Raw genomic sequence first — 18,859 nt, 5'->3', positions numbered from 1 at the left:
CACTATTGGATGAAAGTTCCAACAGACACATGAGTATATGTTATCGGTCATATGAAAAAAGTACGAATCAGTCACCTGTGTGTATAAACTCGCCTGTTGTTCAAATGCAAAACTGACAACTCTGTATAACATCGCTCGTCAAAGTGCGATACTGCCACCTGTGAGTATGACTGCGGCAATTTGGTGAAGGCTTGAAACTGTGATCGTTGTGTTAGATAGTGCGAAACTGCCAACTGTTTGTACATCCTCGGTCATCAAGTGAAAATGAAAAACTTCCACATGTGTGTACGAACTCGGCCATCTAGTGAAAGTTCAAACCTGCCAGCTGTGTGTATGACCTCTGCCGTCTAATGAAACTGCTACCAGTTTGTATGACCTCGGTCATCGGGTAAAATGAGGAACTGTCGCCTGTGTGGATGACCTCGGCCATCTGATGAAAGGGTGAAACTGCCACCTGTGTGTACGACCTCAGACATCTTGTGAAAGTGCAAACCTGCTAGCTGTGTGTATTAAATCGGCCATAGGGTGAAAGTGCAAAACTGCCTCCTGTGTGCATAACCTCGGTCTTCGGGGGTAGGTGCGAAAATATCTGTGCGTATGACCTCAGTGATCGGGTCAATGTTCGAAACTGCCATCTGTGTGAACGACCTCGGCCATCGGTAGAAAATGAATTTGCGAAGCTACTTGAGTGTGACCTTGGCCGTCAGATGAATTTTCGAGTTTGTGAGTATTACCGTACTGGCCGGGTAAATGTTCGTAACTGCCACCTATGTGTATGACCTCGGTCGTTTGGTTAAAGTTCTTAACTATAACATTTGTGTAAGACTTAAGCAATCGGGTGAATATGCAAAACTGACACCTATGTTTATGGCCTCTGCCATCTCACGAATATGCGAAACTGCAACCTGTAGTATGATGAAGTGAAGTACTTTTATTAATTATCAAGGGGCAAAAACACTTAGCAAGTCACTTAGCGAAAACGGTAATTTGCCTTTCATTACAATCAGGTAATTATAAACAGGAAGTTGTTTTGTTTTTAAAGGCTAGTATATTAATGAATGTTTTTTAGTCGGAATACATTTGGAAGCCGGTCCACATCGAACTAAATTTGTCGAACAACGGGCATTGGACAATACAGTGAACAGTGCTCTGCATATTGTGTAAGAAGATTTTATATACTGTACAATTCTGTCAACTATTTCTTGATTAACTTTTGCTTAAGTTGTGAGTTTCAAAAATAAAAAAAATGGAGACTAGTATTTCCTTTCTAAATTACCTTCCCTATAAAAGACATTTTCAAAGCTGCACTCCCACATATATACCATTTTTACAACTTAGTTATTTTTTGTCTTGGAAAGTGCAATTTTTTGCGTAAATATCTGCAAACCAATGTTATAAGATTGCTGACAAAAAAATTAGATTGTAAATTTTCATTTTTCCGTAAGAAAATAATGTGTAATGGCTTAAACCGTTACTTACACAATTTTAAACTTAAATAAACAAATCTGCAATCTATTTTTGTCAGCAGTCTTATATAACTGGTTTCTATGGTTTTCGCAAAAATTGGCTCGTTCCAAGACAAAAAATGATAAAAATATATGTCAAAACGTTAAATCTGTGAAAGTGCAGCTTAAAAGCCTTTGAGTTAAATAAACAAAATATAGATACTTCGTAATCAAGTAAACGTACCGTACGGCCATTAAACAGTCCAACCAAAATTTGTATATAATGTTCTTAGAAGTGGACATTTGACCTCGACGTTTGACCTAAAATACTCAAATAAATACGGATTGACAATAAAGTTATGAGGTCACTATAAACGTTAATAGAATTGGCATCTTTTGGATGTGGCAACATATATATCTAAATAAAACCCCTTTAGAAAGACTTTAATTAATTTATCGGTGAACTAATCTTAGTCTTTTTTATTTGGCTTGATCATAAGAGTCAAATAATTCAAACATTTTAAAGCATAACAACTAAAAACTATTTGTATGAACCTATAAGGTGACCCTTCAAGGTCTTCAATTTCATTTTTTAAATTGTATTTCGCGTTCACAATATTTAACAATAGTTAACAACATGATATAATTTCCCTTTATTTCATTTAAGTTGGATGGGTATTTTTTGGTTTTCATTTAAAGCGTCATTTCGCCGTTCTCTTGTATACAAATAGATTATAATACACGTTTGGATAAAAAAATGTTAGCAAAATGAGAGAGAGATAGAGATATGGGGTGAGAGAGGGAGGGGGTGGGGTAGAGTAGGACAGAGTGACAGAAAGAAAGACGACGATAGAGGAAGCAAGGAGGAGGAAGAAGGGACAAAGATAAAAAAAATAATAAATAATTATTGCTGGATATAAATAATTATTATTTAATTATTTATTTTTGCCGAAATAGCAGGACGCCGTGGTCACTAAGCTGTTCGGTACGCTTCGGTTGTTCACGCGCGAATATCGCGGATGCGCATCGCGATCTCGGTCCTTCTCGTGACGAATGCTAAAGTAAGAGGCCAATAATTCTTGGAAAATTCTTAGACACATTTAAGATCCAACTAAATCCAGCTCTTTCTACATTCACCATACCGGGAAGAGGTCGAGGGGTCAAGAGGCGGAGGACGGAGGTGCAATTAGCGGATATCCCAAGCCTGGACAGCAGTGAAAAAGGTAAAAACACCGTTGATTTTGAGCAAATAATACAGGAATCGGGATTAATTTCTCCAGTAATGTTGCACCAACCCTCCGTCTCTGATGCCCCTGTACCTTCTGTCCCTACTTTTAATGACACCCCTCTCCAATCTTTAAGCGATAATATTCCTTTCAATTACCATCCAACCTACAAATATCATGTCCTTTGGTTTTCCCTAATGCCCCCGCACGAATTCGCCTTGCAGTTGACGATGTTTCCGCCCATGTTCCAGACCAGATTCGTAATCAGATCATGAAGGGTGAGTTTGTCAACTTGGCATTGTTACTCAATGGTTCGATTGAGTTGTCGGAATTCGTTAGTGGTTCGTCACTTTTTGTTTCGCGAACGGTCGACTTGAAACAAGGGCAAAAGAATGTAGGGAAAAATCCAGACGGTAGAAAAGTGGACCGATGCCTTCATAATTTCCATTTCCGTTTACATAACCGCGGAACAAAACAAGGGAAAAACGCAGGAACTGCTGCAATACATGTGGCGCTTCCGCGAATGTGCCTTGCGTCAAGGCGGAACCGCGTGGCGCACATACGATGAGCAATTTAGGTTAAGGCAAGCTATTGCTCCGTCATCCTGGGCCACCATTAATAACGATCTTTGGTGGCGCTGCATACAATTAAGACCGGTAGGTGGCGGACAAAGAACATCGAATCATCCAATGCCAACTTGTAATTTTTACAATGCTGGAACATGCAATTGGAACAATTGTAAGTTTGCCAACGTATGTGTCGGCAAACCCACCCGGCGGTTAAATGCAATCAAAGGGCAGGTAGCACGCCGTCCTCCTTTTTTCGTCCGCGACCTTAATTCAGCCCAGCTGTTTTCGGACGTAACGGACGTAATCACAACCAGATGGGGTCAAATGCCATGCAACAATAACGTTTAAGATTTGGCACCTTCACCAGTTCATTTAGGTTTTTTGAACCAATACTTGCTTAACTATGATGATAATCTTTCAAAATTTATTCTAGACGGTTTTACATTCGGTTTCAATTTGCAATATACAGGCCCTAGGTAGGAACGAAAGGCTAAAAAATTGAAATCAGTTGCCCCAAACCCGCATCTTGTCCAACAAAAAATAAACAAAGAAGTGTCGTGCGGTCGTGTCGCCGGACCTTTTAGTAATAAGCCTTTTAAAAATGTTATTGTGTCACCAATTGGCCTTGTGCCAAAAAATCCAACGGCGAATTTAGAATGATACATCATTTATCATATCCAGAGGGCATATCTATCAATGGTTATACAGACCAGTTATTAACCTCTGTACAATACACAAGTTTCGACAAGGCGGTTGAGCTGATTCAAAATTTGGGAAAGGGGTGTAAACTTTTCAAAATGGACATTAAAAATGCATTTAAATTATTGCCCATCCGCCTTGAAGATTTTGAGCTTTTGGGATTTCAGTTTAGGGATAGCTATTATTTTGATAAGACCCTTCCATTTGGTGCATCTATTAGTTGCGCAACGTTTGAAAAGTTTAGCACCTTTCTCGAACATTGTGTTAAGACCAAAATAACTTCCGGTGAGCTCATTCATTATTTAGACGATTTTCTTGGCGGTGATAAAACAACCGAGCAATGCAGGCAACTAATGCAAGTTTTTCATTCAGTTATGCAGGACCTCAATGTTCCATTGGCTACAGAAAAAACCGAAGGTCCGACAGAAATTATTATTTATCTCGGGCTAGAGTTAGATTCAAATAAACTGACTGTTAGAGAGCCAAAAGATAAAATAGACGCGCTTGTTTCAATGATCAAATATATTATGTCAGAGCAAAAAGTCAGACTTAAGGAGCTACAATAACTGATAGGCTCTCTTAATTTTTGATGTCGTGCTATTCCGGTAGGCCGACCTTACTGCAGACGATTGATTAATGCCACGTGCGGTGTTTCAAAACCATTCCACCGAATAAGAGTTCGTAAACCAATGAAACTTGATCTTGCCATGTGGTTATGTTTTTTTTTCAAAATTTCAATGGGGTTTCTGTTTTTCATGACTTTTTTTGGCAATCAAATGATGATGCCAACATATATACAGACAGCGCGGGCGGACAGGGTCCAGGATTTGGAATATTTTTCCGAGGACAGTGGGCATGCGCAAAATAGCCCGAGGTTTGGCGCTTAGAGGGCATAACTAAAGATATAACCGTGCTCGAGTTATTTCTCATTTTAGTGGCTATTTTTATTTGGGGACCATTTCTTCGCAATATGAAAATAAGACCTAATTGCGACAATGTTGCGGTAGTGCACGTAATTAACGCGATGTCTTCTAAATCAGAACGAGTTATGTGCACACTTAGGCTCCTGACGCTTAAATGCTTACGGTTTAACATCATGGTAAAGGCATTACATTTACCAGGAACGGTTAACATGATTGCCGACTCGCTTTCTCGCTTCCAGATGACCAAATTCCGACGGTTGGCCCCAAACGCGGATGCGGAGCCACAGCAAGTACCGGACCGTTTTTTGACGGTCTTCAACGCCGAGCCAATGTCCTTTTGCACAACGCGGTGACAGAAAACACGAGAACGACTTATAATACTTCTTTAAACGCATTTGAGGGATTCCGTTCCGAATATAAGCTCCCTTGTTTACGGCCCATACCAAAGCAACATATAATATTGTTTATTGCATATTGTCACGAAGCAAATTTTGCTTCAGGTACAGTACGCACTTAATTTGGAGTATCAATTTTCATCATAAATTACAGAGTTTTCCGAATATTCTTGATATTTTCGCTGTTAACAAGCTGCTCGAAGGCTATTCACGAGCGATGCCACAGGTCAAAGACGCCAGGCGGCCCATTACAAAGCCTATTCTCGTTTCAATTATTGATGTACTGCATATTGTTTGTTATGATTTATATGAAAGCAGGCTATTCCGCGCAAGTGTTTGTCTTGCTTATTTTGGATTATTTAGGATAAGGGAATTAGTATCGCCCAGCAAAGCCTGTTTGTGCAACCAAGCCAGCGTTGAAGACATTCGAGTTGCACCTGATTCAATGTATATTGTAGTAACCCTATTAAAATCCAAAACAAGCCAAAATGGTCCCATAACACTTAAAATTCCGCAAGAAACCCAAAACCCCTGCCCTGTCAGAGCAATGCAAGAATACTTGGCAGTAGCACTTAGACGGGTGGCTGCATTTTCACATAGGAATGGCAAACCAGTCACACGACAACAAGTAACAGCAGTCTTACATAAATGCTTGAATTGCACAGGGCATAATGCACAATTTTTTCAGTCCCACAGTTTCAGAATTGGACGAGCAACAGACCTCTCGGCGAGCGGGATGTCTAAAGAGGCCATCGCTTAACTGGGTCGTTGGTCATCTGACTCATATAAACGTTATATCAGACTTTAAGGCTTATCACATTCAGGATTTTCTTTATTTAAACAGGGGTTTGGGTGCTAGGTGACTCCGTTCCGCGTTGTGTCGGTGTTCGGGCGCAGGTGAAGGGCATTACCAATCTAAAACTCCAAACTACGATCGGCTGGTGGGGGGTTGTCGGCCTAACCTGGTCCAGGTTCCGGTGGGCGGTGGAATCACCAGTGTTATTTGGTACCCCGCCAAAAATTATCGTAATTCACCTTGGTGGCAATGATATCCAAAACGACCCTTTAGCTAAGACATGTAATGCCGTCACTAAGGAAATAGATACTTAAGATCACACTTTCCCCAAGCAATATTAATTTGGGTAGATATTATCGATATAATTCAGAAATTAAATCCTGACAGTAAAGCAATTGAGCAAACGGGCTCGTATCAATCGGTATGGTAGGAGCTGGGTCCGTTCTACCGTACGGTTCGATACGCTAGTGCTTGACATTGATACGGAAACACCTGGGTTTTATCGCCAGGACGGTGTTCACTTGTCCGAAGTAGGGTTGGAGTTTTATCTAGACGCACTTAAGGACGTCATCGCGAAACATCTTTGATAATGCAATCGACGCAAATATTATTATCTTCGCTGTTTTCATCGAGCAGAATTTTGGAGGATAAATTTTCATTAAAATAGTATTGTGGCGTAAAATTCTGCAGGGGGTGTGATGCTTATTAACTTCTATGCACTGTTATATAAACATCTTGAAAGCATTTATTTAAAAAAAAAACATTCAGTGCGCTGTGGATTCACGCGACGGTAAGAGAGGCTAAGGGTCCAACGTCCTTTCCGTAGCAACGAATCCTAAACCCACTTTATTATATTAATGTAAACATTCATAAATTATAATTAACGCATTACGTTACATACGTTGACGTTGGCCGTACGTGTTATGTGTTGTGTATCCATGTGTTAACGGCTGTTGGTATTGGTTTGCCAGCCAAGTGTCTATGTTATGTGTAAAGTGTGCAATCGCACAGGTGGTATAATATATGTCTATTGCCCAGACCTGCATGGCCGGCTGTTTACTCAGCCCTTTGTCCGTGTGTCAGGTTTGGGAGTGCCGGTGGTATTTGTTTGCTGGCACGTTTTGTGTAAACTGTTATCGTTACGGCCGTGACACCAACTACGTTAAATTAAACATTTCATCACGCCTCAATTCCTGGCAGGGTTTCACGTCACGTATCCGCGGCCTTGATGTCACTCAATGATTTATTTACTAAATGACATATTAAATATGCTGGTGTTGTTACTCGTAATGAATGAAAAGAACTGAAATGTTAATTCGCTTTATTTATTTCGCATCATAAAATAATGAGAGAAAGAATGAGATTGAAAAATTAGAGGGGGACAGAGAGAAACAGGAGAATAAGTGGGGATGGAGAGACAGGGCAGAACAAGTGACAGGATAGTAGGAGAATGGATGAACGAACAGACAATGAAAGTGAGAGAGAGTGAGAGGGGATGGGGAGAGGGACAAAGAGAGAAAAAGAAAGAGAGGAAGGTAAGTACAGAGAGAGGGAGGAAGAGCAAGAGGGAGAGGGAGAGATAGAAAGAGAGAAGAGAAAGAGAGACAGAGAGAGACCATTAAATTTGTTATGTTCTAAACAGAATTTATTTTCGATCCTAATAGCTGTATGGTTCATATTGTAGCTACACTATATTCCTTAAATGTTTAAGCACTTAAAAGAATGGATGTAGTTCCCACAAGAAAGGAACAAATGGCATCTGGATCGGCGACTGACCGCATCTACTGCCAGCCGTGCGCGGAAGACGGCAATAAAATCCTCTCTGAGGCCTTCTGTCCTGTCTGCAAGGAGTTCCTGTGTTCTACCTGTGCCCGAGTACACCGGAACCAGAAAATGACCAAAAGCCACCGTCTCCAAGACAAGGACAGTGTGCCTACCTCATTCCGCGATGAGAGTGAATATAAAAGTTATACAGAAATATGTCAGCGTCATGCTAAAGAGATCATAAAATATTACTGTCATAATCATGAGACACTTCTGTGTGGCGACTGTCTAGTTGAGGATGAGGAACATCGCTCTTGTAAGGTGGAGAAACTTCCGCAAGTGGTAAAACGATTCAAGCATGGTGTAGAATACAACAACCTGAAAACAGGCCTTGTCCAGACGGCCAGTGACATCGACAAACTTTCTCACGAAATACATGCGATTCTGAAATTAGTTGACGAAGAAAGCCAAAACAATATCAATGAGCTTCGCAATTTTAGGAATGAAATTAACCAGTACCTGGATAAAAAGGAAAACGAACTCTTGGCAGAAATTGATCAGAAGAAACGAACATCCAATACATTGATCAATGGGCTGAAATCAAAATGCACTAACATGAATTCATCCATTGAGAAACTAAAGTCGGAGCTACAAGCACAGCATGACAACGGAAACCAGCTATTAATAGTAGGAAAGCGAGCTATAAAGGAGCTAGCAGGTATTCAGGCAGCCCTGGAGGTGAGCAGGAGGAGTAAAGTTCCCCGATACAAGTTTCACAGGAACCCTGCAATTGAGCAGTCAATAGCTTCTGAAAATGCGATAGGAGGGTTGGAAGAGGGCGAATCAACGTCGGCGTTAGGGCAGCAACATCGAAAACAGAAGACGAAGCAGGAAGAACGGCAACAGGAGACAGTGAAACAACACAAAAAAAACATGGAAGCTTTATCACAAAAAGGTTTGCAAACAACCACTGACATATTTGTCAATTCCTAAGTGAAGTAGTTGATTAGTCTGTAATTAAAAGCCTGTTGACGACACTCGAGCAAAACAGGCACTTTAACGTTACGTTAAAAACTATGTTATAAAGTGCATCAAGTGCTTTACAAAAAAACAGAATAAAATACTTCGACAAATAAAATTGAGTTCCAAATAAACCTAAGGTATATATTTTGAATGATATATACTTTTTTGCTTAGGTAAAACAATACTGTGTATATTCTTAATTTATACCAATCATAACTCCAGGCGAATCAACTTCGGTGTCAGGGCAGCAACCACGACAACTCAAGACGATGCCGCAACAACAGGACCACATGCAAGGTGTATCACCCAAAGGTCTGTGTACAATGTCAAACATATTTGACATTTGCCTTTGTATTACAGTCGATAAGTCTGTTTCCAAAGCCTGTTGACGTCGCTCAAGCTAGCCAGGCACGTTGACGCTGCTTTGAGAGCTATGTTATAAAGTACTAAACCAAAGCAAAATATTCAACTACTGCGATAAATAATATTGCGCAAATAAGATTAAGATCCAAATAACTTAAGGCATATAATATGGAATGCTATAAACCATATTATGTGGGTATTACAATACGGTATTTATACGTATTCCACTTATGTCAGTGCAACATTGCTGTATTCTATTCTGCTGGCGTCATATCCTAAAAAATGCATTCGAAACGTATCGGCCATTTTTATCGAAAACAATCTCGGATGTATCTGGACTATTTACATACTCATAAATTGGAATGTTCACTGCAAGTATATCGCTTAATAATTTAATTTAGCAGTAAAACTTAATGACTTAAAACTCTTGGGAATCTTAACTATTTTTGCAATAATACACTTCACTGGCAATCAGTTTTAGCTTACATCAATAAATACAACTCTTAAACACTAAGTTTATTTCATAATACAATTCAAAAATTACGAACTACTTCTACTACTGTACCGGCATACATCCGAGGTTGTTTTCGATAAAAATGGCCGAGGAGCTCCGAATGAAAAAGTGTGACAATGTTGAAATGACGTCATCAAACAAAATATTGCGTAATTAAAATTGCATTTATTATGAAAACATGTGTCATTTAAGACATTTAGCCGGAAATTTATTGAAAAAAAATGATAACTTATATTGCGTTTTGATCCAAAATATCGTAATCGACTCTCTTGGATTCATGCAGATATTGATTTCAATCGCCTTGCGCCTCGTGGGATCAAAATCTGCAAAAATCCGCTCCATTCTAATACAACATTCTATACGAAAGCGCTACACTAACGATTTTTTTTATCTTTTCAGATGCAAGGATATTTGCTTTGTATAACTTCGTATTTACCCTAATCATATTATACCAATACTGCTACAGCAATGATGATTCATATAAATTATATGGAAACCGTTTAGTATCAGTTTGATCCATTTACAAATGTTCTCAAAAAAACAAAAACACATAATTAAAATTCATATGTATACACTTATTTAGCTTTAAGAACCCCTTTCAAAACCGATTTTACACTGCACAATCCCGAATTGAATGTTTATAGAACAGACAGTGAAAGTGAGAAAGAGTGAGAGGGGATGGGGAGAGGGACAGAGAGAGAAAAAGAAAGAAATGGAGGTAAGTACAGAGAGAGGAAACAAATAGAGGGGAGGAAGAGCAAGAGAGAGAGAGAGAGAGAGGAGGAGATAGAAAAAGAGAGGAGAGAGATACAGAGAGAGGCCTTTAAATTTGTTATGTTCTAAACGGAATTTATTTTTGATCCTAAAAGCTTCATGGTTCATATTGTAGCTACACTATATTCCTTAAATGTTTAAGCACTTAGAAGAATGGATGTAGTTCCCACAGGAAAGGCACAAATGGCATCTGGATCGGCGCTTGACCGCATCTACTGCCAGCCGTGCGCGGGGGGCGGCAAAAAAATCAACTCTGAGGCCTTCTGTCCTGTCTGCAAGGAGTTCCTTTGTTTCACCTGTGCCCGAGTACACCGGAACCAGAAAATGACCAAAAGCCACCGTCTCCAAGACAAGGACAGTTTGCCTACCTCATTCCGCGATGACAGTGAATATGAAAGTTATACAGAAATATGTCAGCGTCATGCTAAAGAGATCATAAAATATTACTGTCTTAATCATGAGACACTTCTGTGTAGCGACTGTGTAGTTGAGGATGAGAAACATCGCTCTTGTAAGATGGACAAACTTCCGCAAGTGGTAAAACGATTCAAGCAGGGTGTAGAATACAACAGCCTGAAAACAGGCCTTGTCCAGACGGCCAGTGACATTGACAAACTTTCTCACGAAATACATGCGATTCTGAAATTAGTTGACGAAGAAAGCCAAACCAATATCAATGAGCTTCGCAAATTAAGGAATGAAATTAACCAGTACCTGGATAAAAAGGAAAACGAACTCTTGGCAGAAATTGATCAGAAGAAACGAATATCCAATACATTGATAAATGGGCTGAAATCAAAATGCACTAACATGAAATCATCCATTGAGAAACTAAAGTCGGAGCTACAAGCACAGCATGACAACGGAAACCAGCTATTAATAGTAGGAAAGCGAGCTATAAAGGAGCTAGCAGGTATTCAGGCAGCACTGGATGTGAGCAGGAGGAGTGAAGTTCCCCGATACAAGTTTCACAGGAACTCTGCAATTGAGCAGTCAATAGCTTCTGAAAGAGAATTAGGACAGTTGGAAGAGGGCGAATCAATGTCGGCGTTAGGGCAGCAACAACGACAAAAGCAGGCGAAAGAGGAACAACGGCAACAGAAGACAGTGCAACAATACAACAAACACATGGAAGCTTTATCACAAAAAGGTTTGCAAACAACCACTTACAAAATTGACATTTCATAAGTAAAGAAGTTGATAAGTCTGTAATCAAAAGCCTGTTGACGTCGCTCGAGCAAAACAGGCACTTTAACGTTACGTTAAAAACTAAGTTAAAAAGTGCATCAAGTGCTTTACAAAAATAACAGAATGAAATACTTAGACAAATAATATTTCGCAAATAAAATTGAGATCCAAATAAACCTAAGGTATATATTTTGAATGATTTATTCCTTTTTTGTTTAGGTAAAACAATACTGTGTATATTCTTAATCATTACCAATCATAACTCCAGGCGAATCAACTTCGGCGTCAGGGCAGGAACCACGACAACTCGAGGCGACACAGCAACAACAGGAACACATGCAAGGTGTATCACCAAAAGGTTTGTGTACAACCACACACATATTTGACTATGTATTACAGTCGATAAGTCTGTTTCCAAAGCCTGTTGACGTCGCTCAAGCTAACCAGGCACGTTGACGCTGCGTTGAAAGCTATGTTGTAAAGTACTAATCCTATGCAAAATAATCAACTACTGCGACAAATAATATATTGCCAAATAAGATTAAAATCCAAATAACTTAAGGCATATAATATGGAATACTATAAACCATATGACGTGGGTATTACAATACGGCATTAACACGTATTCCACTTCTGTCAGTGCAACATTGCTGTATTTTACTCTGAGGACGTCACAGTCTAAACAATGCATTCGGAACCTATCGGCCATTTTTATCGAAAACAATCACGGATGTATGTGGACTATTCACATACTCATAAATTGGATTGTTCACTGCAAATAGATCGCGTAGTAATTAAATTTATCAGTAAAACTTAATGACTTAAAACTCTTGGGAATCTTAACTATTTTTGCAATAATACACTTCACTGGCAATCAGTTTTAACTTATATCGTATTTACCCTAATCATATTATACCAACACTGCTACAGCAATGATGATTCATATAAAATATATTGAAACCGTTTATTATCAGTTTGATCCATTTACAAATGTTCTCAAAAAACAAAAACACATAATTAAAATTCATATGTATACACTTATATTGCCTTAAGAACTCATTTCAAAACCGATTTTACACTGCACAATCCCGAATTTAATGTTTATAGACCATGGCGATAGCTATCGTAAGAAGGTTTTGTTTAAATGAATGTTGCATTGTTGAGAAGAGGGCAACTCTTCTAAATATTACCCAACATATCAAAATGTTATCATCTTTTTTTAAATGATTGAATGGTACCCTTATAAATGTTTATCTCAGGCTGACCAATGTGCTTTAAGATATTTTTGAATTACACTGTATTCAATGAAATTTAGTTATGCATAACTGATTTTCGCATTCTTATATTTGATATAAGAAGAGATAGGCAATTATTAACTATACAGCATTTTGTATATCATTGCGGTAAAATATAAGGACTATCTACAATATATTTAGTTGTGTTAAAAGTTCAAATATGATAACTCATTTTATTATTTTTCATATTATTATTATTATTATTATTATTATTATTATTATTATTATTATTATTATTATTATTATTATTATTGAATGTCTTGACGAAACAAACGTTTTTGTTTCACTTTTGCAATTTATATTATTCATTATGAATTATTTTTGAATGTGATAAAATAAAACTTTTTTTATTTTTGATGATAACTAACTTTACTTTCAGCCCACATCATGAGCCAAGCATCCTTTAGCCGGGCCAAGTTCAGCAGGCAGCCTGAAATTTCAGTGAAGACATCATTTGACACCCGTGACTCCTTCCTGACCAGTATGACCCTCCTGACCGGGGACAGACTCCTACTGGTAGATCGCGTTAATGACTCATTGAAGCTGGTGAACACCCCTACCAACAAGGTGTTGTCTCAGGTGAAATTGCCAGGTGGGCCGTGGGACCTGTGTCTACTGCCCGGGGACAGGGGAGCCGTAACTCTGCTTTTGGAGGGAAAGATTCAGTTCGTATCTACTCAGGGAAATGTCACTCTGCAGGATGTTGTTAAAGTAGATGGACAATGTCGTGGAATAGATTTTTGTGATGACAACTTGATAGTGTCCTTCTCCTCCCCAGGTAAGGTTGTGTTGATGGACATGAAGGGAAAGGTGAAAAAGATTATGGACAAAGACAACAGTGGAACACCTTTGTTTCAGCAACCTTACTATCTGACAGTGACCAGAGGGAGCCAGACTACTCCGGTCATATATGTCTCGGACTGTGGCACCAACACCATAACCAAGCTGAGCATATCACTAGATGTGCTCCAGTCCTTCCAAGACCCGACACTGATATCACCATATGGTCAGGCAGGTATGGGGGACACCCAGCTGCTCGTGTGTGGGGGTCGCAGTAACAACATCCAGTTACTGGACACGCTCACCGGGGATATAACCCAACTGATAGGGAAGGAGGCGGGGATAGAGGGTCCATACAATGTGGCTTACTGTTCACTGAGGAAGATGGTGTTTGTAACCTGCAGTCAGTATGGCAGACCTGATTTGAAGAATTTCGTGAAAGTATTCAACTTAGTATAGATCAAGTCTGCCAATTAAAATGAATGAAATCTGTATCCGGTTTGAAGTATTTGTTATGTTTAAGAATAATTGTAATGTAAAGTATCATACTGAAAATGCGTTAATGCAACGCTTAATTGTCATATAGTGCGCAATTCAATTCATTCGAAAGCATTTGACGGAAAACATGACGTTTAAATTATGTTGAATATTAAATTATAGATTAATTTCATAAGTGACAAGTCGTGTTGTAATTTGTTATTAGACATGAATATACGAGTATTGGAATGTGTATTATAAATTGAAATGTTAGTAGCTGATTGTGTATGAAATATAGCAACAAGTTGGCTTCTTTCATCATGGGAATAAAGTCTTGGTGAAATGTGTGATTTTAAATCAAACATTGTTATTGTGTTGTTGAATGTTAAAGAATATAGAGTAATATAAACGGTTTATCATTTTTTCACGCACTTTGTATTTAGTAAAGTTGATGTTCATTATGTGTCTATATTGAAATTAACATACGTATCACTATACATATATAGTGATTGAATAATTTTATAGACATTGCCCTAACTGTGAATTGTTTCCACAAATATTGTTTGATTTTATCATACAGACATGGACCAAGGTTAAAGTGGTTTCCTTATGACTGTATTGATTGAATGATTAAACAGACAATGTGCAACTCGTTTCCTCATATAGAGATTGAATACAATATGCAAACATATGTGTACTAGATGCAACTACCACTGTATTGTTATTCTTTAAAGAGACTCGCTCATGTGATTGGACATAACAAATATTTCCCCAGTAATGCACATGAAACGACTTTAATAATTCGTAAACTCATACATTTCTTTCTGGATATTCTTATCTTTCTCAAATACATCACGTGATAATATCAATCAACCACCACGCTCCAGTCTTTTATTGATTTGCGTTAGCAACGTGTTTGGAAAACGTGGACTTAAAAAGCATATTTAAGCATATATTAACATTTGATAAAGGTTTCCTCCGTCTTAGTTTTAACGGGCATTTGTTCGGCATCGTAGGCATCACTTACGTCCTGTTTTATTATAAAAATAGCACAACAATGGTTGATCAACTTTTTGAAGATTTTACAATAATAATATGCCATTAAACACAATTCATCTCATAAGATGAATCACATTCACAATGTATCTAAGACAGGCTCCACATGCTTTTGGCATAATTGATACATTTCTGTGCCAAAGACACAACTATTGAAATTCTAAAATTTTTGAACAAATCCTTATAAAGTATATATATATATATATATATATATATATATATATATATATATATATATATATATATATATATATATATATATATATATATATATATATATATATATATATATAATTGGATAAAACTTGAGCATGTGACATTTTTTGTTCATTGAAGAACAAATTCAACAGATTAAAATTAACAAATATGGACTTATAAGTCGGTGTGCAGTGTTTCTCGTTAGTGTATATCTATTCACTGTTGCTCTCAGACTCTGGATCTTACGGTATTTTTTCGGGATGAATTCATGCTGTGCAGCCGAAGGATGTTTTGTTTGAGACAGCGAATAAGTTTCATATCTATTTAAGTTGAATATCACGTTTCCGTGGAAATGTCGAGGATGTACCCGAAGATGCTTTTGAGAAGGATGGTGCACAGACTGCGGAAGTTTTCTCGCATTGTTTTAAAAAAGAAAAAGGAATTGTTGAACTGATGAACTTAAACGGTTGAAGGAAATTAGTCAAATTCACAATGCTTGTGCATACATGTACGCGGTTAGAGTTTGTAGGTAGAAATGATCTATCAACTCCATTACTAGCACATGTGGCCAAGTAAATATTCAACCGATACCTACCAAGCGGGTTAATTGTAACAGTATGTTCCATGAAATAGGTTAGCCACAAAATGGTAAGTTCATTTTTTTAATAGTTATAATCAATCGCAAAACATTTTTGTATTGTTAAAACTATTGCCTAATTTGATTTTGACAATTCTATACGATTCGGCCTATGTGTATATTACTGCACTACAGACGACAACAAATATGTACTTGTTATGCAACAGTCAATTGGAACCACGGCCTCCCAGGTCCGGGGATATACCCGGGATAGCCGGGGAAATGGGCCGTGTTTTTACCTTCCAGGTGGCCCAGCAGTGCCGGCTGAATGCGGTGGTTTTGTCTTCACGCCAAAAATAGCGGGGAATGGGCCTTACCTAGAGTCCCTGGGGTGCAGGGGATTTAGCGGGGATTTTAACAGCAGTTACCCAGGCTATTCCCCGAACCTGGGGAGGGGGGGGGCGTGGTTACAATTGACTGGTGCATTACATTAATGTTCTTTTTCAAGTCAAGGGAAGCAAGTCTTATGTAAAATGGATAAAAAGTCCCGAGTTGTCTGCAGAGTGAAATGATCAAATGTTATCATTTCACTCGAGCCAGAGTGAAATGATCAAGTTATCATTCACCAATATTTTCCAGTCTTTCACCGTTATCCATGAAATAAATTAAAAACATCACATTGTAAACATTGCGATGGAAGAATGTTGGGTGTATACACATGGCGATAATAGGGTGTTAAGTATGTACACATGGGAAGGATGGAGTGTTGGGTATGTACACATGGGGATTATAGAGTGTTAGGTATGTACACTTGGCGATGCTAGGGTGTTGGGTATGTACACATGGTGATGATAGAGTGTTGGGTATGTACATATGCGGATGGTGGTGTGTTGGGTGTGTACACATGATGATGATTAATTGTTTGGTATGTACACATGGGGATGATAAAGTGTTGGGTATGTACACATGGGCATTATAGAGTGTTGGGTATGTACACATGGAGATGATAAAGTGTTGGGTATGTACACATAGCGTTGGTAGAGTGTAGGGTGTGTACACATGGCGATGATAGGATATTGTGTATGTACACATGGGGATTATAGAGTGTTAGGTATGTACACATGGAGGTGATAAAGTGTTGGGTATGTAATCGGATTGCGAGTGAAAGATAACGGGTTTGAAGTCAATCATGTATGGCCACAAGAAAGGCTTTAATTTCATATTTAATACCATTCCAGAGGCACAAGGCTAGGACCCAAAGGACCCACAAAATTACGCAGAGCATTGCTATATTAGTTTTATATTTTCGGTAAGTATACACATATTTTGTAAACACTTCAATATAAGGTCTTTTTTAATAGTTTTGTGTTAAATAGGATTCTTTTGAAAATCGTCACTCTACGAAATCCCTTTTCCATAAAGTTGTTTTGACATGACCATGACGTGTAAACCTAAATGTCACGATGGCTTACATTTCTCCACAATTACGTTACAAATGATATATGTTCTTAACAACGTATTTAGTATGTGTTGATACGCTTGTTTCGTCAATTGATACATTTCATCGTGTCGTCTAATAACTCCTCTGAGACATTGGCCTAGAAAACTGCTTGACTTGCTTCAAGAATCGCTTATCCGTTGCTAAGGAAATAAAAACAAACACAAATTGCATTTAAATGCTTTTATTTCATTTTGTTTCCTCTTTTTATTTACAACGGTTCTCGAAAGTTAGCCAAAAACATTAATATTGTAAACAAGTTGAAATCATCAGTAATATTATGCGCCCGTAATGCTTCATCATCAATGCCTGGACGCCCCCTAAATTCTACATCAATAGTGACATAACGCTCTCTAAATGCTACATCATCAATGCCTGGACGCCCCCTAAATTCTACATCATCAGTGACATAACGCGCCTCATGAGTGTCTGTACGCCCCCTTAATGATACTTCGTCACTGACATTACGCCTAATAAAGTCTGCATCATTAGTGGTTTTACGCGCCCTAGATGCTACACCATCAATGCTATTACGCCCCAGAAATTCTGCACCATCAGTGGCTCTACGTGCCTTAAGAGCCACATCATCAATTACATAACGCCCCTTAATGCTACATCCGCTTTGACTGTACGTCCCTTAAATGCTATAATAACAGTGATTGTACGCCCCCTAAATGCTTTATCATCATTAATTGTATGCCACATAAACGCTATATTTTCTGTGAGTGAACACCGTAATTATTGGTCAATCATCAGTGTTTATACGGCCCTTACGGGCTACATCAGTTTTTATAAGCTACGTAGAGTGAGTGCTTGACCATCTAAGTCAGTAAGCTGACCTGAATTTAAGTATTGATAATAACGAAGGGCTCGTTTGCTAGGCTCACTCCGCCCATTATTAATAATTAAGATTTTAATTTAACTCTTTTCATTTCACTATAACGTAAAAGAATATATAGAATATATAATCATTCTTAGTGTGTTCCATATCTGTAATCATCGGAATACTTGCACAAACACTGTCGAGGAGAAACAAATTAAAACAAGAACATAACTTTTCTTACACAGTAAGTTCCCTTTGAGAGGAAGTTCCAAGTTTTCCTACTCCCCCTTGTAAGATAAAGATTTTGCTTTGCACAAAACAAATTACTCGGAGGAAATAAGTCTACCCGAAACAATCGATCAAAAGAAACAATAAGCATATTGTTCAATATAACGCGTAAGTCTACAATACAACGGAAACATTAACAAAGAAAGATATAATTTCACATTGAGAGGGGGGACATGATAAAACCTGAC

At 38.3% G+C, this 18,859-nt stretch overlaps 2 protein-coding genes across 2 annotated transcripts; both read left to right on the top strand.

Moving 5' to 3' along the window:
- The first annotated feature begins 7,775 nt into the window (after nt 1–7,775).
- LOC128216352 (E3 ubiquitin-protein ligase TRIM33-like) lies at nt 7,776–10,462 on the top strand. The gene is made up of 3 exons (XM_052922911.1): nt 7,776–8,772; nt 9,063–9,152; nt 10,362–10,462. The coding sequence occupies exons 1-3, from the start codon at nt 7,776–7,778 to the stop codon at nt 10,460–10,462; spliced, it is 1,188 nt and encodes a 395-aa protein (XP_052778871.1).
- Nucleotides 10,463–10,644: 182 nt separating this feature from the next.
- On the top strand, nt 10,645–14,213 carry LOC128216351 (E3 ubiquitin-protein ligase TRIM33-like). The gene is made up of 3 exons (XM_052922910.1): nt 10,645–11,641; nt 11,948–12,037; nt 13,354–14,213. The coding sequence occupies exons 1-3, from the start codon at nt 10,645–10,647 to the stop codon at nt 14,211–14,213; spliced, it is 1,947 nt and encodes a 648-aa protein (XP_052778870.1).
- The last annotated feature ends 4,646 nt before the right edge of the window (nt 14,214–18,859 follow it).

The sequence above is a fragment of the Mya arenaria genome, chromosome 14, assembly GCF_026914265.1.
Source record: "Mya arenaria isolate MELC-2E11 chromosome 14, ASM2691426v1".
Classification (NCBI taxonomy): domain Eukaryota; kingdom Metazoa; phylum Mollusca; class Bivalvia; order Myida; family Myidae; genus Mya; species Mya arenaria.
Note: the sequence above shows the minus strand (reverse complement) of the source record. Positions and strands in the feature narration are given on the sequence as shown.